At 47.0% G+C, this 27,961-nt stretch overlaps 1 protein-coding gene and 1 pseudogene across 1 annotated transcript in view; one reads left to right on the top strand and one right to left on the bottom strand.

Moving 5' to 3' along the window:
- The window catches only part of FANCC (Fanconi anemia, complementation group C), a 170,474-nt gene that overhangs the window by 8,414 nt on the left and 134,099 nt on the right, over nucleotides 1–27,961 (bottom strand). Inside the window, exons 8-13 of the mRNA XM_011976009.1 lie at nucleotides 26,779–26,935; nucleotides 18,335–18,387; nucleotides 16,958–17,057; nucleotides 9,455–9,530; nucleotides 6,786–6,867; nucleotides 3,661–3,835 (exon numbers count right to left, since the gene is read on the bottom strand). Coding sequence (XP_011831399.1) covers nucleotides 3,661–3,835; nucleotides 6,786–6,867; nucleotides 9,455–9,530; nucleotides 16,958–17,057; nucleotides 18,335–18,387; nucleotides 26,779–26,935 — 643 coding nt within the window. The remainder of the gene's footprint in view (nucleotides 1–3,660; nucleotides 3,836–6,785; nucleotides 6,868–9,454; nucleotides 9,531–16,957; nucleotides 17,058–18,334; nucleotides 18,388–26,778; nucleotides 26,936–27,961) is intronic.
- LOC105536609 lies at nucleotides 14,832–15,768 on the top strand (annotated as a pseudogene).

Genomic DNA, 27,961 nt, shown 5'->3' with positions numbered 1-27,961 from the left:
ACACAGGCACGGCCATACACATGCATGCACACACACACAGGCACGGCCATACACATGCATGCACACACACACAGGCACGGCCACACGCACACACAAGAATGCATTTGTTTTTAGACGCTGGAACAATCTGTACGTGCTTAATGCTCAAGCAGAGGTCACAAGTCTGTGGAACCCACATAATAATGGTCATTGTAAGTCTGCAGGTTGTTTTTGCATAAAAAAAAAACTTACTCCATGCTGAGATGTTTCTGCTTGCCACAAGAATGGTACACCCAGTCGTGACTTGGAAAACAAAGCAAAAACTGAAAGCCCAGAGCTCCAAATGTCACATGGAACTCATGAACAGCTATGTTCCATCACTTCTGAAAGAATACTTAGGCCTATTCTGAGAATTCCCATGACTGATTTTATGGATTTTGTGTGAGGCGTTTTTTTCCCTGGAAGTCAAGGCCTCATTCAATGAGGTCTGTCATAAACTCCAGTACACTGGGCGTGTTGTGTGAGCTCCTCTGACCACAATACGAGACCGTGAGAAACTGCACCATCGGGTTCTTCCACGGGGAGTGGCCGCGCTCTCCCCACTTCGCCCCCCAGCCGGCCCAGTCTGCCAGGGTCTGATGGTGTCTACGGGAGCCCAAGGCCATTCTGCCATCTAACCGGGTCTGCAAAAATGCCGGGGTTGAGGAGGCTCTGCCTTTATATCTTTTTTCTCTTGACCCACAATTGACTTTCCGCCCTTGTCCAATAATCCCTAAGGCGGGGTCGTCTTCCTGTCTGTCCCAGACTGTCCTTCCCTGCAGTCCGCCGTGCCCATGGGCTTCCACTTGGACACCAGCAACTTTACACACGCCCGAAGTTTTTCAGGAGAAAGGCAGAAGCTTTCTTTCCTTTTTAAAGTACTTTTTTATCTTGCATTATAAAAGCTCATATATGCTTACTATGGGAAATTTGTAAAGGGAAAAAGAAAAACCATTAAAATGATCTACAACTCTACCATCCAAAAAGACTCACTGTTAATAATTCAGTTTATATACTTGTCTTTTTTCTATGCACTGAGACCATACCATTCACTACACATAATGCTTTGTATCTTTCATTTTTCTCTCCATAATGTACTATAAGCAGTTCAGTTCACTAGATCTATAAAACATGTTCTTCAAGACCTTTTTTTTTTTTCCCTGAGACAGAGCCTTGCCCTGTCACCCAGGCTGGAATGCAGTGGTGCAGTTTCTGCTCACTGCAACCTCCACCTCCTGGGCTCAAGCGATCCTTCCACCGCAGCCTCCCTAGCTGGGACTACAGGCACACACTACCACACCTGGCTCATCTATATTTTGTAGAGACAGGGGTCTATTTGCCCAGGCTGGTCTCAAACCCATGGATTCAAATGATCCGGCTGCCTCGGCCTCCCAAAGTGCTGGGATTACAGGCGTGAACCACCGCACCCGGCCAAGAGCATGATTTTGCATGGTGTAAAACAGAATGCTATTCCACGGTTAGGATATACCACAATTTATTTGGCCAGTAGCCTTATTATTGAAAGTTTAGGCCATTTCCCATTGTTGTGTTTATGAACAGTGCTGGCCTTTGCATGGATCTCTGTTCCCTAGGAGAATTCCTAGCAGTGGAACCACAGGGTTAAAGAGTATGAACCTTGCCTGGTTCTTTTTCTTTTTTTTCTCTAGTCATCATCGTGCCTTGCCTGATTCTTAAGGGCATCTAAACATATTTTTTTGTTTATTTTGTTGTGATCCAATTCAGTTGGCAAAAGGAGATGAACTCTGGCTGCTGGTGGAGAGGGTGGCTTGGCCATGAGTGGGACAGGCCTTTTCACAGGCAGGACACATCCCGGGTGGGAACACGCTTGCTCTTTGCACCCACGTTCTTTACCTCAAGGACGGCCACAGAGGCAGCGACGCCAAGCCCAGCACACGATGCGGGGACACGCGACCAGCTGATCGTGCCTTTTTAAGTCAGGCAAATGCACAGATACTGCTCATTTCAATCCAGTCGTATAAGAATCATGCTCTCCAACACAGTTCACAGTGTGTCTCTCAAGCCCCCCAACAGGCCGTCAAGGGATTAAAGCTCATAAAACCCAGGAAAACAAGAGGTACGTATCATTCATGAAACTAAAATCCCCTTCCCAGGATGCCACATACACCAATGCCTCAGCAGGCACCAGCGAGGAAGGGGCTCTGGAGGCACCAACATGAGCACTGGACTGGACTGCCAGGCAGATGGCACCTGTGACAGACGGCGGGGAGGGAAGCAGAGGCCCGCCACGCCCCACTCACAGTGAGCCAATCCGCTCTCATCCAAAATCCTAGGCATCCCGAGGGAGAACGACGCAAAGGTTTTGTTATTTTTTTCTTAAAAAAGGACCAAGTTAGCTAGTAGAAGATGTGCCAATGTAGAACTTCCTAGAAATTATTATTGAATAATTTATTTCTTTTTACTTCAAAAGTGATTCTCTGTCAGTACCCTTTTGACTGTGATGGAATTGAACACATATCTACCAACTTAGCTTATACAGAATCAAATAAGACAGAATATAAAAGGGCTTTAGAAACCATGTGTGCCCTGTACATCTTATTACTGTTAAAAACATCAACCAGGATTTTCCTTAATTAGTTTAATGTGCTCTTTTAAAGGGGAAGAAATAAAAAGCTTTCTTTTTAATCAGACAGCAATCCTCAAATACATATGCGGGTTACGATAATTTCTTCACAAAGCTTTATTTCTGATCTAAAATAAACTATCACCAAATTTCAACTTTTTAAAATCTAAAACTATTTTTCTTTCCTATGCCATGCAAGCCTTTAAACAAATAAAATACACAGACATCGTTATTAGTCCCTGTGTTTTCAGACAACAGAAAACGCCAAAGCCAAGAGGAGCTCCACGTAAAATAAGCCCGTCCTCTTCAGCTGCCAAGATCGGCAGAGAGCACTGGCCGGGGAGGTTTTCAGAACCGAGGAAGTAAATGCTTGCAAGGAAGGTGCCAGTGCCTTTAATCAAAGCATTGCTTCCTGTAATTATTATATTCCACATAAAATAACAACTGTCTTTGCCACAGACAGTTATCCAGTCCCATACTTAGCTGCTCTGTGATTTAGGAAATGACCAACTCCTTTTTCAGAAGCAAAGTGGTTAATATCATGTGATTACTTTAGTAAGAGATGTAAACAAAGCCAGTAATGTGAGGATCTGTTGACTGATCCAAGAAAGCAGACAGTCAAGATGGAAGAACCGGCCGGGTGCTGGGGAGCGAGAGGGGGCCCCGGCTGTGGCCAGGCTCTGCTGCCAGCGCACCCCTCGGAACAGCCCGTCTCTGCAGGGCACGCCCTGGAGGACGCGACCCTGGGGGCAGATACGGCGGCTGAGCGATCACAGATCAAACGACCTCGGGGAGGAAGGGTCTTCGTTTGCGGGACAGTGGGCTACATGTGGTGTCCTGTCTCTGGCCACCTCGGTGGGGCAGGCGAATGCCTCTGACCACAAGGCTGGAGGTCGCCACGCCTGCAGGGTGCCACGACGTACGCCATCTGTGGGCAGAGCTCAGGTGTCATGGAAGCCGAGCCCACAACAGAGCCCCTCTGCGGGCTCCTCAGCCCCCCAGAGCCCACCCCACACACATGCAGTGGGGCTGCTACCCACCATGGTCTGTGCTCTCTGCTGCCTCCCATCATGGGGGCTGTAGTAAAAGGCCAAGAGCCACAGCAGGGCTGCGGGGGGTTCGGCTGCCGACCTCAGGAGCTGCTCGGCCACCATCTCAGCCCATCCTCCGAAGTGAATGAACAGGAACCAGCTCTCCAAGGGACCTCCGCGGGACCTGGAACACAGAGGAACACAGAGCACACGGCGGCTGGCGGCTGAATTCTTCCTCCTTTGGGTTTTTAAAGCAACTCAAACGTTTGCCAACGGTTGGCTTAAATTGTACTTTTCCACTGACGTGCAGCCTGCAAGGAATACAATTTAGACTCAGACTGTCCAACGCCACTTTGCGTCATCACAGGACATCGAAAGGGCCTCTCAGGACCCCTGTGAGGCCTGAGGCCTCCGGACATCGGAGTCTTTAATCCAGGTACCTTCAGTGAGGACAGGCACTGAGGAAGGAAGATTGCGGTCGTGACCAGCAGGAATGCGGCAGGACACGGCGGAGAAAGAGGTGGAGGGTGGGACGCAGGCAGAAACATGAGCTGTTCCACTTCTGACAAGACGCAAAGTTTGGGTGGATGTTTCAGCAACTAGGAATTTTTAATGAGCTGCTGTCATCATGTGTGCGTCAATGCCAGAAAGTTAAAGCGTTTGCGAGGCTATCCCCTCGCCACACTGGCAGATGGAAGCTGCAATACTTGTTTTAGGGTAGAATCTGCTCGAGGTAAGGGCCACGAATTGTGTGCAGTGCCAGCCTCCGCAGGTGAACATTCCCCTTGGCGAGGATGGAACAGACCGGCCTGAGATCTCGTTAGATGAGAACTTTCCTTCTGGACTCGGGCAGCGGCTGCAACAGGCGTGTTCCTGGCCCCTTTGCTGGATCCGCCTCCATGTTCCTCTGCCTGGCCCGCGGAATTCCCAAGCTCTAAATACCGTCCTCGCCTCCCTGGTCACTGCCCCAGTCCTTCCTGAGAACCAGTGGTTAAATGTTCTACATTTGAGCAACAGAGACAAAAAGACGGGAGGGTGGAGTACTGGTCTTACTCCCTCTTTCCCAGGACACAGAGCTGATGCTCTGCTGGCCACGCTGGCTGTGGGCGGGGTTAGGCTGTGTCAGAGTGAGGAGGGGACTCCGCCACGCCTCTTCCCTGCAGGCACCATGTCAGGGTAGACAGACGCACGGAGCAGTGGGCTCCCTCGTGCTCCCCAGGTTGGCAGCGTGCCTGGATCAGGACCAGAGACCAGCCTCGTCCTTCCCTCTGTCTTCCACCAGTAGCTGAATGCACAAGGCGTCCCATGTGGCCACCTGAAAGGTGTCTCAGGGCCCCAAGGTCCGGGTTGAGGTGGGAGCCCCAGGAGGTCTAAGTCCTGCCCTGTAGCACCACATGCATCCTTTCTGGTGGCTGTGTTATTCCAGTCTCCACGCATTTTGACATCACACATTCTGAGTGATGGCGGAGAGGGTGGGCAGGGAGAAGAGAAAAACACCCAGGGCACCCGCGGCACCCAGGGCACCGCATTTCTCAATCACAGGGTGGCCTGCTTATGCCACCTCCATCCACTTCCCTGTCCCCGAGTTAAGATTCTTCAAGGTCCAGCTCTGTGTAATGCCAGGACAACCAGGGAGGGTGTGTGTGGGGCCGACTGGCCACTGCAGGCTATTCACGTGGCCAGCCGTGGAGCCCCCTGGCTGCAGGCCTTTCTCTCTGGTCTCTGTCAGTGAGAAGCACGGTGAGGAAGGAGTGAGCAGCTGGCACCCGAGCCATCAATCGCAGAGACGATGTCACCCATCGTCTGTGTCAACTTGGTGTGAGATTACAGAGAACTCCAGGAGTGAAAAGTGGCAAAAGGAACAAATAAGATAGTCTTAGTAGGCTAGCAGGGACAATGAATAAAATTATACTCTAAAAGAAAGGGAGTTAAGAGGAAGCCAAAGAGTGTTATGATACAAGGAATTCAGCAAGGCATAAATGTGAATGCTTTCAGGGAAATCACACACATAAGACGGTACCTAACACTACTGTTAGAAATTAACAGGCTGGGCACGGCAGGCCACACGTGTAATCCCAGCACGATGGGAGGTCAAGGCAGGGGATTACTTGAGCCCACGAATTTGAGTCAATACAGCGAGACCTCTACAATGTTTTTTTTTTGGAGACAGAGTCTCGCTCTGTCACCCAGGCTGGAGTGCAGTGGCGTGATCTCGGCTCACTGCAAGCTCTGCTTCTCCAGTTCACGCCATTCTCCTGCCTCAGCCTTCTGAGTGCTGGGACTACAGGCGCCCGCCACCACGCCCAGCTACTTTTTTTTTGTATTTTTAGTAGAGACAGGGTTAGCCAGGATGGTCTCAATCTCCTGACCTCGTGATCCACCCGCCTCGGCCTCCCAAAGTGATGGGATTATAGGCATGAGCCACCGCGCCCAGTCACAAAAAAAATTTAAACATTAGCTAGGTGTGGTGGTGTGCGCCTGTAGTCCCAGCTCTCAGGAGCCTGAGTCGGAGGATCACCTAAGCCCAGGAATTTGAGGCTGCAGTGAGATGTGATCATTCCACTGCACTCCAGCCTGGGCCACAGAGCAAGACCTTATCTCTAAAAATAAAAATAAAAAAAAAAAGAATTTGTTAGAATAGGTTTTCTCATTTTAGAGGTATTTGTTAAAGAGAAGGAAAACAAGCATTTAACATTCCACCCTACTGTGCAGAGGCTGCAAATTTCCTTCCCTAGAGAGGAAGAGAGAAGACCAAAGGCCCCCAAACAAACGCCTTTTCCTTCTGCACGGCCACGGCTTCCCAGCAGGTGGGTGCTGCTTTTTCCAGCGTCTCTTCTCTTCATTGTTATGCCTGTATATTTTGAAATCTAAAATCAGACATTACGTAGAAACGTTTCGATACAGGTGTTCACACACGCATACACGCGCATGCCTGTTCATCCTGACCTGCTCCAAGCCATCCGTGCGGCCATGTGCTTCCTCCACTTCTCACTTCACCATGGTGCTCACCTGTTTGGTGACGGTCCCAGACCAGTAACGCCTTCCTCTGTCCTGTCAGCCCTGCTCAAAGGGCAGATGAGGATCTAGGGAACCCGTGTGTGAAGTAGATTTGGGAGTGGTCAGTGTTTGCTCACCCATGAGTCTGGTCTTCAACCGCTTCTCTGAGCAGTTCGGAAATGTGCTTCAGTGTCTGCAGCCAGCGTCCCCGAGGGACATCTGCGGGTGGAGAGAGACACGTCAGAGGGCAAGTGAGGAAATGGCAAGCCGGCGAGGAGCCACCTGCAGGGACGACCTCAGAGTCTTCGGGAGACACCCTTCACTTCTGCTTCACAGAACCCAATACTGTTTGCATGCTCTTCCCAGTCAGTACCTCTCTCTTAAGCAAGATCTGTCCATATTACACAGAGCTGAACCTCAAAGAATCTAATCTCTTTATTTAGTTTTGTGGGGGTTTTTAAGACACAGTATTGCTTTGTCAGAGACTGGAGTGCAGTGGCACGATCCCGGCTCACTGCAGCCCCAACCTTCTGGGCTCAAGCAATCCTCCTACCTCCGCCTCCCCAGCAGCTGGGACTACAGGGGTGCACCACCATGCCCAGCTATTTTTAAAATTTTTTTGTAGAGATGAGGTTTCATTATGTTTCTCAGACTTGTCTCAAATTCCTGGGCTCAAGTGATCCTCCCCCTTGGCCTCCCAAAGTGTTGGAATTACAGGCATTAATCGCCACACTTGGCCTCAAGTACTTTTGAATTCAGGTACATGGAAGTAGCTAGAGATTGCATAAGCAGCCCCTGCTGAGACTGGGAAATGCCGGCTGCGGATGCCTAGGTTTCTTCTTCTCTACCTACCCACTCCTCCATCACTAATGTGTGATTTCAGAATAGAGCGAGGCTGTAGTAAAGCAGCCAACAAGGAACTAGGAATAGACGGCCTGACTGCTTTCCTAGGGCTGTGATGAACTCACGATACGATTTCAGGTTTACAGTGGAAAAAAAGGCCAGGAAAGAAAATAAGTGAGCATTATGCAAACAAACGTCTTTTCTTGAGTGAGCTGCTCTGGTGTCACAGTCATCCTGTAGTTTTACACACATCTGAGCAGCACATATCTGCAGTTCTACGCAGCATCTGCAAAAATTTTCACATAGTGATAGATGCTACAATCGAACACACAAGGAAGATAAGGCGAGTGATGGATGAGCTGCTGCTACTCCACAAGGCCAGTGCCTCCCTCCTCTGAACGCCCGCGGCCCTTGGAGCACAGCCTTTTGAAGGCATTTTTCGTTTCTTCCTTCTACTAGCTATTTAGACATTTATTTTGCATTTCCTCCACTTGTAGTTCCTACACAGTCAGGGCTTGGAAGTGATCATCTTTTACACCCCTCCCCTGACCTTCACAATGGGCATGAAATAAATTTCTGATGAACAGAAGATCATGCTACTAAAAAACACTTCTTCAGTGTGTGACCATCACACTGTTTGCCAAAGTAACATACAGACAGCTGTTCTAGGAACTAGCACAAGAGGTTCTTGCACTTCTGCTTGAAGCCACCTATTTATATTTGGACATAAATCTACGAGTTACACAAACGGAAAGGTAGAGGGTTGGGCCCGTGCCCACGCACCACCTCACTGTTTGTTTGCTGTTTCCACACGGAGACGCTAACGACTCCGGTACATTTTCTGGAGCTCACTCGGCGCCCCCTGTCGGCTGACTTCAGGCTTTGCTGGTCTGACCTAAGCTGCAGGGTGGACCCTGGGAGAGTGAATTCCTCATTTTTGTCTTGTTAATAAAGTTTTCCCAAGGGTTTTCATAAAACTGTCACCCAGAGACCCCATCCCCAGCTCCGGCATCTGAGAGGACAGTGTCAGGGGATCACCCTGGGCAAGAACCTACATCTTCTTGAAAAAGGAAGAGGAATTTAGGTTTTGTAAAATGCTCTGAAACTTCGAATCATTTGCATTTCTCAAACAAATCTACTCGTCTCAGAAAAAAGGCAGGCCCAAAATGGCATAAAAAGGAAATGTGACTGGCTCGTTCCCTCTGTCTCCTCTCCTGCCATGCTCCAATAAGGCCCCTTTCTGGCTGGCACAGTCTGTGCCCACGTCAGGACTGCCTTCCGTCAGGTTTCAGGCCTCAGAGGGAAAGGGGGCCCTTATTCTGTATTTCTGAAATGTCTTCTAAGCATGAGCTCACAGCCACATTCCTGGATCAACACCAGTCGAATGAAGGCTGGAACCACCACTTCCCCACCCGGATAGCCTTTGGAAGGCTGGCAAAGGGTATCAGGAAAGGCTGCGGATGAAGCACCTTATTGAACACTCTCAAAATCCTTCCCTTAGCTTAGTTAGGGGGAACCTCCCCTGAATTTCCTCAGCTTCATCCATCATTTTATCTTTTCTTCTGCAAGAAGGCTGCACGGAGTAGAAAGAATGAAAAGCAAATGAAGGTACTGTTTTCTTCCGACTCAGCCACGTCTTGGCCTGTTCCTAGCATCTGGCGGACCTGGTTGGCACCAGCATAGCCTGTGTTATCTGGAGGCAGACTAGCAAGACCTAGCAGAGGCCACTGGTTTTTTTTTTTTTTTTTCCTTCTTCTTTTGGGAAGTGATCACAACTGGGAAGCCAAGACGACTCTCATATCAAAATCTACAGAATGTGGGATCCTGGACGCTCAAAGGATCTTAGAAATAACCAGCTGTGTCTCCCTCATGCTATAGATAAGGGCCTGGTGGGGAGGCCATCATTTGACAGTGCTCTTCCCAGGAAACCATTCTGATGTGGGCAGAGTCAACCCTAACTCACCGTGAGGGTCTTGCAGCAGCACCATGGCAAGAGATGGAGAAGTGTAAGGAAAGTAGGTCTTGAGTGCAAACCGCAGCTGTCACAGGATGGAAAATCCAAAGAGCATGAACATTAAGATTGAAACAGGGTCAGGAAAATACAAAACTCTGAGTCCTCTGCCCAAAAAGACCCACCAGTACTAACATGGTCAGAACACTTTCTGAAACATTTAGTTTTTGAAAAATAAGCTCCCAGTAACCTCATATTTTCCAGAATAATTAACCTTTTAAATCACCTCCTGGGACTTAAGAAAAATAATAAAGTTATGCTCTTGATGTCTTTATGAGTTCTACCTCACATGAACCCAATTATACAAATAAACCTTCTATTTCAGAAAGACTTGTCAGAGCAGTTGTGAGATGTTAGGTATTTCAGCATTTTTTTTTTTTTTTTTGGAAACGGAGTTTTGCTCATTGCCCAGGCTGGAGTGCCATGGCGTGATCTCAGCTCACCGCAACCTCTGGCTCCCGGGTTCAAGCGATTCTCCTGCCTCAGCCTTCCAAGTAGATGGGATTACAGGCATGCGCCACCACGCCTGGCTAATTTTGCATTTTTAGTAGAGATGGGGTTTCTCCATGTTGGTCAGGCTGGTCTCGAACTCCCGACCTCGGGTGACCTGCCCGCCTCGGCCTCCCAAAGTACTGGGATTACAGGCGTGAGCCACCGTGCCCGGCCTGTTTTTGTTTTTTTTTATTTAGATGGAGTCTCGTTCTGTTGCCCAGGCTGGAGTAAAGAGGCACAATCTCAGCTCACTACAACCTCCACCTCCTGGGTCCAAATGATTCTCCTGCCTCAGCCTCCTGAGTAGCTGGGATTACAGGCACGCGCCACCATGCCAGGCTAATTTTTGTATTTTTAGTAGAGATGGAGTTGCACCATGTTGGCCAGGCTGGTCTTAACTCCTCACCTCAAGTGATCCGCCCGCCTCGGCCTCCCAAAGTGCTGAGGTTACAGGCGTCAGCTGCTGTGCCGGCTCAGCGTGGTTTTTAAAATAACAACAAAAGCATAAAACAATTGTGCTCACTTTTCAAGGGCCAAAGAGCTCCAGCTATCCACACCCCCAAGTGGCACAGCTTTTTAAAACATTGAGGTAAAATCTATAAAGCATGGAGTGCAAAGGCTTTAAGTATATGAGGTTTTGGTAAACGAGCAAATCCACGTGACCGCCACCCCAGTGAAGACACCATTTCTATCACGCCAAGAAGACCTCTTCCAACTCTTAACAATCATTCCCTCCACCCCACCCTGGCAACCAATATTTTGATTTTGACAAGAGAGATTAATTTTGCTTATTCTTGAATTTTGTGTAAAGGGAACATAAAGTATGTTTTCTTTTGTGTCTGGCTTCTTGGGCTCAACATGTTTTTTTAAAGATTAAACCATGTTATTGTGTGCGAGTAGATCATTCTGTTTTTATTGCTCAGAAGTAGTCTGAATGGTATGAATATGCCATAGTCTGTTTGGCCATTCTCCTCTTGATGTGCTGCTTCAAGTTTGGGCTGCTTCCAGTGAGGGCTATCATGAATAAAGCTGTAGTTCACATGCATACATATGTCTTTTTGTGGACATGTGTTTCTGTTTCTCCTGGGCACACCATTGGAATGGAATTGCTGGGTCACAGATAGATGCTTGTTTAACATCATAAGGCCATATGGTTTTCCAGTGTTGTGTCATCTCACTCCCACCAGCAATGTGTGTGAACTCCAGGTGCTCCACGTGCTCCCAGCATTTGGTGCTGTCAGTCTTACTAATTTCATCCATTCTAGTGGCTAGGGAACATAACCCCATGTATGCTTGCTTTCCTACCTGTTTCACTCTGCACTTTCCTGATGGCAAATGATGCCGAACAATTTTCATGTGCTTACTGCCAATTTGTATATCTTTTTTGAAAGTATATTCAAGCCTTTTGTCCATTTTCGAAACTGGTTTCTTAGGCAGTTATAAGAGATCTTCATATATTCTGGACACATGTCCTCTGTTGTATACATGTTATTACAAATATTTTCTCCTAGCTAACGGCTTGCTTTTTCAGTTTCTTCTTCTTCTTCTTCTTTCTTTTTTTTAATTTATTGAGACGGAGTCTTGCTCTGTTGCCAAGCTGGAGTGCAATAGTGTGATCTTGGCTCCCTGCAACCTCCACCTTCCGGGTTCAAGCGATTCTCCTGCCCCAGCCTCCCAAGTAGCTAGGACTGAAGGCACATGCCACTACCCCCGGCTAATTTTTGTATTTTTAGTAGAGACGGGGTTTCACCATGTTGGTCAGGATGGTCTTGATCTCTTGACCTTGTGATCCACCCACCTCAGCCTCGCAAAGTGCTAGGATTACAGGCATGAGCCACCGTGCCTGGCCTGCTTTTTCAGTTTCTTAATGATATCTACCAAAGCATATAAATTTTAAATTCCTTTCTTATTTTTTGAGATATGGTTTCATTCTGTTGCCCAAGCTGGAGTGCAGTGGCATGATCATAAGCCTTGATCTCCCAGGCTCAAGTGATCCTCCCACCTCAGCCTCCCGAGTAGCTAGGACACAGGTGTGTGCCACCACGCTCAGCGAAATTTTGTATTTTTTGTAGAGAAGGGGTCTCACTTTGTTGCCCAGGCTGGTCTCCATCTCCTGGGCTCAAAAGATCCTCCTGCCTTGGGGCTCCCAACGTGCTGGGATTCCGGGCGTGAGCTATGCCCCCAGCCTAGAAGTTTTAAATTCTGATGAGATCTAATTTATCCATTTTTCTCCTACGGTTAGTGCTTCTGAGAAATCTTGGATCACCTCAGGGTCAAACAGATACATTCTCCTACGCTCTCTCCAGGGGCTTTATCGTTCTAACATTTCTGTTGCAGCCCATGATCCTCTCCAATTAACTGTTGTGTGCTGTGTAAGGTAATGGTTGAGGCTCATTTTTCTACATAGGGACATCCAGTTATTCCAGCATCATTTGTTGAAAACGTTCCTTTCCCCATTGAATTGTCTTGGCGTCTCTGTCAAAAATCGATTGGCCACATATGCATGGTCTATATCTGGACTCAATGCTGATCTACGGTTGTCTTTTTGCCAATACCTCACTGTCTTGATTACAATAGCTTTTAAAATCTTTTTTTTTTTTTTCCATTTTAAGACAGGGTCTCGCCCTGTCATCCAGGCTGGAGTGCAGTGGCGTGATCATGGCTCACTGCAGCCTCCACCTTCTGGGCTCAAGCAATCCTCCCACCTCACCCTCTCGAGTAGCTGGGACTACAGGCATGCATCACCATGCCCAGCTAATTTTTTATTTTTATTTTTTTGCAGAGACTGGGGTCTCACTATGTTGTCCAGGCTGGTCTTGAACTCCTGGACTCGAGCAATCCTCCCACCTTGGCCTCCCAAAGTGCTGGGATCACAGGCATGAGCCACCGTGTCCAGCCAGGTCTTTGGTTTTTTGTTCAGTCTGACATTTCTGCCTTTTTACTAGAATATTTAACTTCCATTTAATGGCTGAAATTAATGTCATTCGTGGTAGTTTTGGGTTTAGGTCTACCTTTTGACATTGGTTTTCTTTTTCCCCCTCAATTTTTTTTTGTTCCTTTGGCAGTTTACATTTCTATTTTTTGGCACCTTAACTCAATCCGATTGTGCTAAGTTCTGGCCCTCCCCGGCCCCACACCCGCTCCCAACCTCACATGAGGGCAGCTGCGGGGTGGGGTGAGGGGGGCAGGAGACCTCTCAGAGTGGTGTCCCTTTAAAGCGCTGGTGGCCTCCAGTCTCCGTCCACTTTCTCAGGTGCTCTGTATGCCTTCAAATAGATTTTAAAAAATACTTTGCCTGGAGTTTATCATTTTTATCTCTGGGAGATTTAATCCAGCTCATGAACAGATGCTGTCATGGCTGCAACCAGAAACTGAGCTGACTGGCTGTACTAAGCCACAGTGCGGGCTTCGGATAAGTGGCTTATCACACCCACCTCAATTTCTGCCTACTGTCTGATAGGGCATAATGACGGAGCTGACTGTGTCCTCCAAACAGAACAGGGGCAAGAGCAAAGGGTAAGAAGAGACAGAATCACTGACGTGAATGCTTCTGATGATGGGTGAGAATGTGGATTTACGGGATCACTCATAAACCGTCGCAGGAAGTGCAAATGGGCACCAACACTTCTGAAATGAGTCTGGCAGGATCTATGAAAGCTGAACCTCTGCATAGAACACACTTCCACTCCGAAGTACCTGTCCCAGAGTGTCCACAGCAACATGGCGGGATCTATGAAAGCTGAACCTCTGCATAGAACACACTTCCACTCCGAAGTACCTGTCCCAGAGTGTCCACAGCAACATCGTTTGTAATAAAAAACAAAACCTGGAAGCATCCCCAGTGCCTCCCAGCAGCAGGATGGCTGTACCGCCACACGTTTTCACATGGACTGTGCATAACAACACTTCCCCACAGCCACACATGGCAACGTCAAGCAGTCTTTGCTGAGTGGAAAAGCAAGTCTCAAAAGACTGCACACAGTATGCTGCTCCTGTTTGTTTTATAAAGTGCAAAAACAACCGAAACTAAACAAAACATTGTTTAGGCAGTCATATATATGTGATCAAACTACCTTTAGAAAGAGCAAAGGAACAATAAACATAAAATTCAAACCAGAGGTTACCTGGAGGGAGAGAGGCAAGGAGGAGTATGTGTATAGACACGTATTCAGATGATTAGATAGCAGGTTTACAGATATTCATTTTATTAAGAAAGAATTAATGAATAAACCACAGAGAGAAAAGAGGGTCATGCATCTACCAAATATGACATGAGGGGTTTTGATTAGCTAAAAATGGACACTCAAGAAGGCAGAGGGTCAACAGATGCGGACGGCCATCAGTTAAAAAGGCAGGCACGCAGAAACAGCTCTAGGAAGAGAAATAAACTAACAGATACCTATGCAGGCATCGGCAAAACGAAGAGACTTTGCTCTCCTTTGTTGAGCTGAAGGTGAGGGTGGTGAATTCCTGTTTGCTTTCGGATCCCTGCCCTGCCTCACACCAGGACCCCATGTGTGGTCCCACGTCCTTAGATACGTATGCCTGGTCAGGGCACTATTCTCAATTAAAAGCAACTGCAACATCAGTCCCAATCCACAGTGGCCACGGCCAAATCAGAGGCTGAGGGTGAAGCCAAGAAGAAAAACAGGCGTGAGCTAAGCCTAAAGAGCACGGTGGCGTTCCTCCGCGGCCGCTGCTACAACCCAGGTGTGCTCCGCGAGGCCGAGGTGAGACTCCCTAGAGGCCCGTTCCTAATGGGGACTATAAAGACATTGACAGTTAGGCTTAAAATAACCGTGAGGACCAGCCATGCCTTCCAACTGAGCCGCCTCCAAAACTCTAGGTGGGACCACGGAGAGCGCAGCTTGCTACAGCCCAGCTAACTTCTCCAGGGAAAGTGAGGGTGGGAAAAAATAAATCACAGATATTTATTGTTGGCCAGGCACAGTGGCTCAAGCCTGGAATCCCAGCACCTTGGGAGGCCAAGGTGGGAGGATCCCTTGAACCCAGGGGTTCGAGACCAGCCTGGGTAACAGAGAGACTCCATTTCCACAAAAAAAAATTTAAAAATTAGCTCAGCGTGGTGGCTTGAACCTGTGGTCCCAACTACTCGGGAGGCTAAGGTGGGAGGATCGTTTGAGCCCAGGAAGCCGAAGGCTGCAGTGAGCCATGATCACACCACTGCACTCCAGCCTAGGTGACAGAGTGAGAGCCTGTCTCAAAAAATAAAATAAATATATATTGTTGTTATAAAAAGCAGAAACAGGCTGGGTGTGGTGGCTCACACCTGTAATCCCAGCACTTCGGGAGGCCAAGGTGGGAAGACTGCTTGAGCCCCGGAGTTTGAGACCAGCCTGGGCAACATGATAAAACCCCATCTCTAATAAAAATGCAAAAATGAGTGCTCCCTCCAGTCCGTGCCTCCAATATGACGAAGAAAAGAAGGAACAACGGTCGTGCCAAAAAGGGCCGCGGCCACGCGCAGCCTATTTGCTGCACAAACTGTGCCCGATGTGTGCCCAAGGACAAGGCCATTAAGCAATTTGTCACTGGAAACACAGTGGAGGCCGCAGCAGTCAGGAATGTTTCTGAAGCAGGCGTCTTCGATGCCTATGTGCTTCCCAAGCTGTGCGTGAAGCTACAGTACGAGTTGTGCAATTCACAGCAAACCAGTCAGGAATTGATCTCATGAAGCCCACAAGGACCGAACACCCCTACCCCGATTTAGATCTGCGGGTGCTGTCCCACGTTCCCCACCAAAGCCCACGTAAGGAGCTGAGTCCTTAAGGACTGAAGACGGACTATTCTCTGGAGAAAAATAAAATGGAAATTGCACTTAATAAAAAAATACAAAAAGTAGCCATGTGTGGTGGCGTGCACCTGTGGTCCCAGCTACTCGCGGGCGCTAAAGTGTGAGGATCACCTGAGTGTGGGGGGTTGAGACTGCGGTGAGCTGAGATCACATCACTGCACTCCAGCCTGGGTGACAGAGTGAAACCTTGTCTCGGAAAAAAAAAGAAAAAGAAAAAGTAGAAATATCAGCTAAAACCTAAGAGATCTGTTTGACATTGACGAGGGTGTGATCCGGTGGAGCCAAGCACTGTAGCTCTGCTCTCAGAAGTCAAACTGCAGAGAGCTTCACAGGGGCCGTGACATACTCCACAGATGAGATGCGCTGGACCAGCACTGCTCTCGATAGGCAATATGTTCCATAAACATTACTTCTGTGGCCGTTAGAAATCAAGGCCAAATAAAATGCTGAAAGGTGAAAGCTCTCTGGTAGCAAAGGTTGCTGTTTCATGAGGTCACTCTAATTGGTCAGTGACCCTTGGCAGCTGTTGCCCAGCCTCTGCTGCTGGGGACCTAGAGCACAATCTTCTGCAGGGTTCAGGCCTGGCCTTTGGTTTACCGACTGTGCCTAACACACACCTCCTGCTCACTGCCCTTCCTCGCTCCTCCTCTAGTTAGTCAAGCCTTTCCCAGTCAGTCTTACCACCTCCTTTCCTGGAATCCAATTCACATTTGGGTCTCTGATAAGAATAAAGATGCAAATAATGAAGAATGTCCAGGACTGCTTTGCAATAAATGCCCTTTCCTATTCAGTGCATGCCATACAGACCCCAGGACGCCTCCTGCGGACCTGGGAAGCTCAGATGCAGCCAGAGGGCAGAGTCCCACTCGGCAGACAGCGCACAGCACAGGGCCACGCATGCTGGCTTCACAGAGTTCTCAGATACAACAGTAGACAGATGCCTGTGGGTACCAGGGCACGGGACAGACAGATCTTGATTTGTGTTAAGTTAAAATGGTTTAACCTTTGTTGGGGGACTCATTAGGAACCTGTCTTTGTGAGCAAAACAGTCCATCAGAATTACTGAAAATAAAGTGCTCTTGTCCAAAATACTCCCAACAGCCTCTTATTCTTTGGGATGAACGAGTAACAGATGCATAATAACAAACCTGCTTGTTTTCTTTCTCCAGAGCTTCTAGGAAGCACTGCGTAAACACTTGAATAGTGGCTATGATTTCCGGGGCCCCATCGGTTTCCAGGAGTGCACACCTGAACAATGCAAAGTCAGATCAGAACACGTTTAACAAGTCATCCGGCAAACATAAAAACCTGTACTGTATAAGGGAAGAGTGGAAACACTTTTTTTGTGCCATAAGCTTCAGCAGTATCTCAACTCATCAGATTTCAGTCCTTGTGGGAAAGCAGGATAAATCTGTTGCTCCCTTTTGTAAATATTTTCTTTAAAATTGCAATGTGTAGAGCTCTCTTTCTTGGTTCTTAAATTATTAAGCAATGCAAATGCCTTCCATACAGACTTGCATACTCTGTAGAAATATTTTTGTATTGTATGCCTGGACACGCAACGTCAATATTTTGCTTTCACAAGTGGAGAAATGGCTTGGTCCATCCACCCAGCAAAGTAGGAAAAGAATCTGTGTGTACCTGTACCTGGTTTGGTTTCCGTGCATTTTCATACAATTAATTTTTCTTTATGTTTGTTTAAGCAAAAAAAAAAAAAAAAAAACCCTCAAATTTTGCTAGCTTTAAACCCTAAACAGTCATTACTGTAAAAATTCCTTTCCCCAAAGTCTGCAGTCTGCCCTGCAGCCTCTGCTGCTGTGTATTAGGTGGGAGGGACTAGAGAGAGAGCTGATACGGGTTCCCCTGGAAGAGGGGCTGGGACACTCCAGGTTGACAAGCTCCCCAGCTGGGTCCAGTCTTAGTACTCCATGGTTAAAACTCCCACTAACTGCCAGCCACAGCTCAGCTTCATGGCTATGAGCTCCTCGTCTCTTGCCATCTGTAAATCTAATGCATTTTCCAAGAAGTACTCGTATTTTCAAAATAAACATTCAATGTGTTGTAAGAGAACATGCAAGGTGTATTTTGCCCCACAGAAGAGCTCTGTTAAGAATGACTATTTATTTATTTTTCTTGGCTTTCTTTAGCTTTAAAGTCTTTTAAAAAGATTGGTCAGCCCTCACGTGGTGAAGGGAGTATATTGCTACCCTTTATTCTGAGCTGAGAAAAATCCTACATGAATATTTCATGATATTAATATCTAACTCAATTCTGTGTTTCTATTATTAGAATCTTTAAAGGCTAAAGAAAAGAAAGTTATCTTAATTCTTAGGCACTGGCCTTTAAATTTACACTGATTTTTTAGTTTTTACCTCTAATTACCACAAAGCTCAGAGGAATAGGAGGGAATCAGAAACTCTAATTTCCCTGTGGTACAGCCAGAGACTGCCACAGCATTTTCTTTTCATGTTTGGAAATGGAACCTTTTTCGCATCTATTACTAGAAGAAACAGTGTAACATTTACCTGAACATCTCATCGACAACGCGGAATATGGCAGGGTGGCAGGCTGCTTGAGGCTGTAAAAGGAGACCAGGAGAAGGTGAAATATCGCAGGCACTTTCTCAGAAACTTGCTATTATCAGCCCCAGGAGTTATCGGGAACTGCTCATGTCCAGAACACTGGCATATTCCTTTTGGTTAGAAAACACAAGCACTGCTGGACTGAAAACACCCCACGTACAAGTGCAGACGGTGGTCTCCTGGGCAGGGGTACAGGCTTCCTGTATATTCCTCTGTATACTCCTGTATGTCCCACGTTTTGTACAAAAGCTCAGGCGATCCATAACACAGGATCAGTAGGCACTACGGAAACTCACACATCCTCTGCCCGCATGCGGGGGCTGCCTGTGCCACCTCCTCAAACGGCTCCCGTGCCTCCAGGTCGGGCCGTGCCTGCAGCCTGCTCCTTCCTGCGAATTCGGTCATGGGTACATGGTAATGCAGAATTATTACTGGCAAACCAGCGACCACCACGCCGGACTCAATCACATGCATCTTAGTGCACTGAACAGCTTACGTGATTTAAGACGAAAAGCGGGTTCGTGAAGAAGAGTAAAAGGCATCTAACTTCTCTAACTTCCCCTTGACGTTCCGGCCGTGGGTTCCGATCACTGGTCTGCGGAAGCCCCGGGAGCTGGGGGCAGCTTCCCCGGCCCAGTCCCCGGTTCCCTATGGTTCTGGCCAGAGCTCAAAGTAGGAGACGATGCCCGATGCAAACGCCCATTTGTGTTCCAAAACAGGCCCTTTAGAGCAGGGTCCGTGATGTTTCTGGCACCAGAGCGGCTTCGTGGAAGGCGCGTGTCCGCAGACGCGGCCGGGAGACGGTTCCACGGAGCGGCCGCCCTCAGACCGGGGGATTCCGCGCATGCGCAGTCACCGCGGGGCGGCTCCGACGCGCAGGTGGATCGGGGCTCCCGGAAATTCAGTCATGCTGCACGTGCTATGACCATAGCTTCGGGAAACGCTGTTCGCAGGCCCCATCCGCCCCATCCGCCCCATCCGCAAGAAAAGAGGCGGCTTTGCTCCGCCCCGTGCCCGGCGCACACTGAGGCAGCTCCGCCCTCCCCGCGGCCGCCCGCGGACACCGAGCCCGCGCCCTCTAGCGGCCACTCGCCAGCACTGCCGGCCCCGCCGGGCTCCAGGCAGCAGCTCCGCCCCTTGTCCAGGACAGGATAATCGCCTTTTAAAATTATCTCAGGATTTCTAATCTGCAAGTTAAAACGTCCTACTCTAAATAATCTATGCTCCCTCCTCCTTCACTGATGTGCATTTTTATCTAAAAGGAACTTGAAACTCTTACAGATAAATTCATTATCTATGCAAGAAAATAATTTGGCAGGACCACGGTTGGAGAGAGAAGAGGCAGGTTATTTCGTGGCTTTGAACTCAGGCATGTCAGTGAATCTCCTGCTGCCCAGTCTCACTGTAAATAACAACAGTTATTAAGCGGTCACTGGATATAAGCACGGAAAACATAAATGTTTCTATGCATTCATAACGAAAAAAATAAAACAAGGGGAAAGCAACTGTATGTCTTGAAGAAATGTGATTCATCGAAGTTTGCCAGAGCAATTTTCAAAGTTTGCACGACAACATGCCTATTGAATAAGAGTGTTTAAGATCAAATAGCACTCTTTGGTGCCCACAGGCAGACAGACAAGAAAGAGCCTGGAAATGCATTGATAAGATCAAACTTGAAAATGGCAAAACTGAATTTCTTTTTTCTAAATAGTCAAACTATCCCAGAGCCATTCTATAGGTCTGATGATAGTAGAGAATCATTCCATACTAATTATAGTGATTTCCAAACAGCAAAGAAAATGATGATCAGATGTGTAGATTAGGGCTACCATGAAAACCACTGGGGCAGCAAGGAAACCAGCTCTAACTCCATTCGTCAGAAGAGAGTGAGAGCTTGGATGTGCTCTTCTGCTGTGAGCTGTTTTCTAGCAAAATCGCTCCGTCCGATGTTTTAAATGTTTGCTGGCTGTGTGGAATCTGCTTGTTCTTTCCCATACAGATGGACTCTCCTCTTAGATTTCTTTCTTTCCAAGTATTTCAGACCCTTGGCTACTCTCAGCCTGCTTCCACAACCCATTTTGGCTTTTAAAACGGATAAAAGACCAGGAGGCAGGGGAACCTGCGGAAACAGCAACGGCAGAGATTTTGATTTGAAAACCAGTCTCCCTTGCCGCCCCACAGCTGTGAACAGCTCCTTCTCATCTGCACCCCTCACCGATGGCTTTTAAAATGAGACTCTTTATACTTTCTGAGCACATAATTTCAGGGTCAGTGAGTCATGAGGACTGGAGTACTACAGGTCAGGCATGTGTCCCAGCGACATCAAATCACAAAAGCAATCTTAAGCTGCTTTTCTTATCAAGATAATCTTCCAAATAGAATTAAGGTTTTAATACACGCTTCTTTGGAAGCCGAAGTATCTTCCCCCCTAAATGTCTGTAGCCTCCTCTAAGTGATGACGCAGGCGTCTAACCTCTGAATCCTGTTTTATGTGTAGGGTGGGGCACTCCGGTAACACACCAGAGGTCACGCTGCAGCCCAGGGCTCCAAAGCCCCATGACCGGGGCCATTATCTTTTCTATAAAAGCAAGGAAAGAAAATAAACCTTTTGTGGTTTCCATCTGTTTGTTTTTCTCCATCCTACCAAAATCTGTTCCTTCTCAAGCTCTCTCTTCTCCATCTGGCCTAACGATTTCCACGGGCAGATCATTTCAACTTGAGGGGAGCTATGTCAGCAGGAGGACTTCAATAACACAAGTCTTGTACTTCCCTATTTCCCCTAGTCTTTTCACTGAATGCCCAGGATGACTAGGGGGGCAACGATGGAGAGCTCTGGGTTCTGCCTTCCTTCTCCTATAGACCCGATGGTTCTGCTGGGTGTGCATCCCCTTGGGCTAATGAGTGCTTTCCCTCTCATCTCCCCTCACGGCTACCCCAAACTGCATCATCTCCCCTCCACCTAGAAAGATGGCCATCTTCATCCCTCAAAACACAAAGGAAGACAAAGTCAACATGGAGTCGATACACAATCACCACGGTCTCAATGCCTGTTTTGGAGGACAGCATGGAGTCGATACACAATCACCACGGTCTCAATGCCTGTTTTGGAGGACAGGCAAGGGAGAGACCAACTTGTCACTCTGCACCATGAACTGTGCAAATTACACAGGTTCTTGTGTCCGGCTCTTGATGTTTACTTAAGCTGTTATTTTCATACCGACTCACCAGTGATTATTACAAGCCACTTGCCACTTGAAAGAGGCCTGAGAACGCAGAAAAACAGAATTCTCAGGAAGAAGCATTTCTTTTTTTCTGTCATTTGCTGATTTTGTGTGTGTGTGTGTGTGTGTGTGAGAGAGAGAGAGAGAGAGAGAGAGAATAGGGAAAAGGAGAGGGAGAGAAAACAAACCAAAAAGGGAAATTGGACTATGATTTAAGGTAATTCACAGACAAAAGCAAATCCCTTTTAGAAAAAATAAAAAGGCGGTGAAGCAACAGAAAAAATTATCAAGTACTTTCCATCTATCACCTTTCATAGGTATATTCGCCTTAAAAATAAAGAAGGAAATAGCAGATGACAGAGAAGCTGAAGTTCATTAAGCCTGGCATAGATTCTTTCCTGGTATTTTCATGTACTTGCATGCAGTTTAAATATTTACTTAGGAAATGGGTCATTTAAAGAATCAGCTAATGGGCAGCTTCCCCTCCAGTTTACCCAGCAGCTGGACAATCCCGTCCCACTGTGTAGCTGTTTCCGAGCCACTGTTCTCTCCACAGTGGGAAGCCCTTGCTGTTAATATGTGCATATTCACCACAAAATACCTTTCTTCTTAAAAAGAAGATTCTCCATAAGAGTCATTTCACCAGTGAACTCCTCTATTGAATTGAAAAATGATTTGGCTTGAGCAAAACCTATTTATACAAAACCTTTACATCTATCATGTACTATGAGGCACCTTTATAAATATGTATTTTTTATTATGCCATTTGCTTCTTTTCTATTTTCAAAATACTAAACATAAGACTCTAAATATCCCTTTTACATTTTCAGATCTATTTTGTTTTAAAACATTCAGGTTCCTTTTAACAAATTGGAGCTTGGAAAAATTATTCTTTCTTTTTAATCTTTACCAGATGTTGTTTATACACAAACAATTTTTTCAGTACTCCATAATGCAGTTATTGTTTAATTAGTGATAAATCTGTCATTCCTGGGCTTAAGAACTTAACAAGTACCAAATGTACTTTTGCGTCTTAAATTTACATGAGCTCTCCTCCGTATTTGGACACAGAAGTGGGAGGCACAGGGATGCCCAGCACCCCCTCCCCAGCCCCCTACCCCTGCCTGAAGTCCTAGCCTTGCCCAGTGGCCTCTATCCAATTAGCCAGGGTAGCCCAGGCCGGAAGAAAGCTCCTGGCCACCTGCTGCTTCACAGCTCAGCCTCAGTGGCAATGACCCCTAGGTCCATCCCTGCTTTGTTTCGGGGTTTTTTCCTCTCTCCCTTCATCTCTGGCCACAAGGTCTGCATCCCCAATTGCAATTCCAACTGCAATTCCATTGCAAGGAAACTTGCAGTGTGGGCCTCTGTCTTCACAGAGACGATGCTGGAGGATCTGGTGCCCCCCTGAGGCTAATTCTGGAAAGTGCAACTCCAGTCCAAGACGCAGAATCTTCCAGCTTTTAGCAACACACATCAGCCAGCACTACTGGACCACTGCTAAATTATCTACTCCAGCGCTTGTTCAATTACATGCACCACATTAAAGAGCTCAAAAGGAAGTGCTGAAAAGACTGAAATAGCAGGAAAAGAAAACCCTGGCATGTTACTGAAAAGCTACTTAAGCACGGCAAACTGACGATATCACCCAGGATGTGGAGTGAACTCTTCAGCACAGCATTTTACCAAGGAGGAGCTGCACACTGGGAGTCTGTGTAAAGGAAGTTTCTTTTTCTTTCTGAAGTGCTATAATAGCTACCTGGAGAATGAGGAAAAAAACACATCCTATCCCATACCAAGGAGGATATATACTGAGGTATCTAGATGCTTTTTATTCTTAAGTTCTTATTAGATAAATCTTCTGAATTGCACCATAAAGATTTTCAGGTAGGAGAGAAAATGAAGCATATTCTGATATCAACTATTAGTGAAACAGAAACAGAACACTCAGCTGGGTGCCTCCTCTGCTCCTTTTCTTTTGGGGACAAGTCTGCCTGGGAAGATGAGGTTAGCTCCTCTGGACCCAGCTGCGGGTGGGCTCTGCTGGCAAAGGAACGAAAGGGAGGGCATGGGAACCGGGTACCTTCCAGCCCTGGCATGCAGCTTGCCAGCCAAGCACAGTGCCACCCTGACACCCTGCAGACACTTTTCATTCCAATGTGGAATCCAAACAATAGCTTTCTGGGTTCCACAAACAGAACTGTAACTAGAAAACATAACATCCTTCTAATTCGGGGCCAGCCTTGGGAAACCGAACAATGCCAAGAAGGCAGCATAATTAACAAGGGGCTTTCACTGCTGTGGGTGACGTCAGTTTCTAAGGTCAGGTCTGAAGCTACGGATTATGGTCTTCCTGTGCCCGTGCTGTCAAGGGAAACACAAGACCATCTGCTTTTGAAAAGTTTCAGTCTGTACAGTAAATGGCCATCTAGGGCTAATACCTCGCTTGATGTAGGAGCCACCAACTGTGGCGGACAGCATGACTCGAGGGCAGTCCGGTCTACTGCACGGAAGCCAAAGGGGAAGCCTCAAAAGTGAACGGGCTTTGAAAACTTCTCTTTTATTTTAGATGTTAAATACATACACAGTCATTTGGAACTCAGGTAATAAGAGACTAATCCCTCATTATTCATGGTCTTAATGGAAAATACCAGACCTGTGAGTCCAAGAGGCCAGAGAACATGTGGGAAGGTCATTTCACTTTGTACAACCTGTACCACACTTTTATCTTTTGTTTTTGTTACATTTTGGTAACTACAGAATTTCCAGGACTCATTCTGGATAGTCCCAAGAGAGAGAAACATAATTAACAGTGCTCTATATAAAACACAAGTTACGTAGACCATCACACTTTAATTACTCTCGGAATCCAACCCTAATGTAATAGGCATCAGGTTTCCGCTGGAGCACGGCGCAGCAGTCTCGTGCTATCTGAGTCTCAGAGATCTCTCTGATACTTCCGTACAGTCCTGTCACTGCACCAAGATGCTGCACTGCGATAAATGAATCAGATGATGCAATTAGGAAGCAGGCTCTTCAGGTTACCCCTGCAGTCCCTTAGCCACATCACAGGCCTATTCCAGCCTGCCTGGCTTTCTGGCACTGCAGGCCCGGGATGCTGAGGAGAACAGCCCACACCAATCAGGGGCTTCCACTCATCATCTGTATTGTAATTACCTCCTGGAACCATGAGGCGCAGAGAGGTCACATCCTGCCAGTGCCACAATACATTAAACCAAATAACACCCTCTAGAATCCCCCTTTAGCCATAATGGAAGCTCTGAATTTCTGCACACATGATCCTGATAAAAGCTTTTGTAAGTCAGCGGAAGATTACTGTAAACTACAAACTGGAGACTGAGCATTATACAGTGATGTGCAATGGGACAGCCTGCGTTCGCTGTCTTGCATCTGCTGTGCTCACCACAGTGCTACTCAGGCATGAGGACCACAGGCAAAAAGGACATGGAGAAGGTTCAGAGAAGAATCCAAGGATTAAGGAAAGGCTGGAGAAAAGGCAATGGGACTAGAATTTCTCAACAGGGAGAAGACTTAAAGAAAATGTCATAAGCACCCTGGGAGCAAGCACATAGCCCAGTTACTATATTTTGCCACTGAAAAGGGCCCAGAGAAACTGAAGTCCTAGTATGCGCATGTCAGTTAGAAACAGATTTAGTGGACAACAGAGGTAATTTATGACCTTGAATCACCAGGAATGGGCTGTCAGAGGGCTTCTGAAAGTCGTGATTTATTTTGAATTGTACTGCAATCATTTTAAAATAAGGTGCATTCCTATTTCTTGCCTTAATATACGACTCTTTTGGATGGTAAGGTTAGGTAGTAATTATCCTTAAGAAATCTCTTTGGGCGCTCTCAGTCTTAATATACACATGTCTTCCTTTCTCTTCTATCATGGCAAACGTTCAAGTCAGGTGGGATCAGTGTGTGCAGCCTGAGGTATGGGTGAGAGCAGCGTGGCTGTCAGCACCTGCAACCCTATGCACGTCGCCCTGGGAGGCCAAGGGGAAGGGTGAAAGGGGCCATGAAACAAGGGGAGAAACGGGATCGAGGAAGAAGGCAACTGACTCCATTAGGATTCCCTTAGACAGTCGGCAACTAGAAAGGGAAAGAAAGAACGCAGAAGTCCCAGCTGCACTAAACAAGCCTCTAGGAGGTAGGACAAGTGGGCACAGCCAACCTCAGAGACTTCCTCAGTCTCAGCTCAAGGGCGAGGGTGAACACTCCCTCCTTCCCAGAGTCCCGGCCAACAACTAAAGACCGGACTGTTCCCTGTGGCTCTCGGAACTCACTTTCTCTGCTTGTAGGAAGCAGGAAGAGGTGGAAGGCAATTTCTGTGCCACATCGCTGCAGGTTCCGAAAGCTAAAGGGAAACAGGGCAGAGTCCGCTGGGGCTCCTGGAAGACAAAGCAACTGCAGGTTTCTGAATCGTTTTTTCAGGGTGCCTTGGTCTTTATTCCCGTCCTACAAATGTGCTCCAGTCCCACAGAGCTGCCTCCCACGAAGGAAGATGACTGGCGAGTCAGTGGTGGCGAGGGCCACTGAGAGCCCAGGGTGCCAGACACCGGGCCTGGAGGTGGATGTCCACGTGGGCTGGAGTTCCCGGCTGCACAGTCCTGAGGGGGCAGGGAGCCAGCATCACTGCACAGGGGAGGGTGAAGGCAGGTGGCCTCACACCAAAAGAAAACTTACAGAAGTCTTAGCAGGTTCTGCTGCTTTAACCATTTTTCTGGGGTTTTGTGTCTCTCGAGTATTTCACCTTTCCTCTAGTGAAGAGCTAAAAGTTTATTTTTTGAATGTTTTTAATTGATTCCTCCTCTTACCCATAAGTTCATTTCTAAAAACTTATTTTCCATGCTAAAATAATAAATACTGTTTTTAAAAAGTCTGTTGTGCAAATGTCAATTCTTGTGAACATGTGATATATGGCACATCAATCAAGTAAACCTCGAATCTGTCCCTGCATGCTCCAAGGATGCAGAAAAGCCCCTACGTTAGCGATTTCAAATATAAAATGTAAATACATGATTATTTATAAAGGTTCCAATTGCTCTTTTGTTTACATCCCCCCCTTTCATTCTCTGACTAAAAGAAATGATTCCCAGCATCTCCTTCAAGGACTTTTTCCCTTCATCAAAGCCCAGCACGTACCAGCGATGAATCTTTTATAAAGCATTCGATCCTTCTCAGACAATTTCTCTCACTGGAGATTAGCTTTTCAAAAAGATGCAGCATTGCTTTTTCAAGGCTGGGAAGGTGCCGAAGCCAGAGGCAGACTACAGCCGACATGGGGAGAGAAATCTTCTTCCTTTCAGAAAGAAATAAACAAAATTTTAACTAGAAATGGCTTACTGAAAAAAGAAGATGAAGAAAGTTCAAAATGCAATCACTAATCCAATTTGTGAGACGACTTCTCATCACGGTCATAGCAGTGGCTAATAATTTATAGAACCAGTGAATATTTACCAAGTACTCATTTGCAAAGTAATGTGAATATGCTTCCACTTCAACTCACCTTAAGAAATCAGAAATGCTTAGGAAAAAAATTGCTTTCAAAAAGAATAAGCAAATGTCTACTGATGGAAGAAAGAGGGAGTGATAAAAAACGGGATGGAAAGGCCTTGTGATGCCCAGTCCCTAACTGAAGAAATAAGCGTGTTCAAACGTGTGTCATCATGCCTCACAATAGGGACATGGACCTGGGTTTCAGTCCCAGCGCCACTGCCTACTAATTGTATGATCTTGGGGAAGTTCACCTCAGTTTATTCATCCGTAAAATGGGCCTATCTCCTTCACAGTGTTCTTGTAAGGATGAAATGCAACAACACACCTGCAGTGATTAGCACAGGGCTTGGCACATAAACATTCAATAACTGTAACTGTAATTGGTTGCTTGAAAGTTGAAAATATTTCTAACAATTTCAAGGCCAGATGCAGTGGCTCACACCTACAATCTCAATACTTGGAGAGACTGAGGTGGAAGGACCACTTGAGCCAATGAGTTCCAGACCAGCTTGGTCAAACAGTGAGGCCCTGCATCTACAAAAAAATGTTTTTTAAAAAAATTAGCCTGGCATGGTGATGTCACACCTGTAATCCCAGCTACTTGGGAGGCTAAGGCAGGAGGATTGCTAGAGCCCAGGAGGCTGAGGCTACAGTGAGCCGTGTTCACATCGCTGCACTCCAACCTGGGCAAAAGAGCAAGACCTTATCTCAAAAGAAAAAAATCCAACTTCATATATGGTGGTTATAGCCCAGTTGGTGCACTGGACCTTAAGTATGACACTGGATGGGTTAGTAGGACTGGGAATCAAAGGTTCCTTAAAAAAAAAAA

This window comes from Mandrillus leucophaeus, unplaced genomic scaffold (assembly GCF_000951045.1).
Source record: "Mandrillus leucophaeus isolate KB7577 unplaced genomic scaffold, Mleu.le_1.0 Scaffold161, whole genome shotgun sequence".
In the NCBI taxonomy this organism is placed as follows: Eukaryota; Metazoa; Chordata; class Mammalia; order Primates; family Cercopithecidae; genus Mandrillus; species Mandrillus leucophaeus.
Note: the sequence above shows the minus strand (reverse complement) of the source record. Positions and strands in the feature narration are given on the sequence as shown.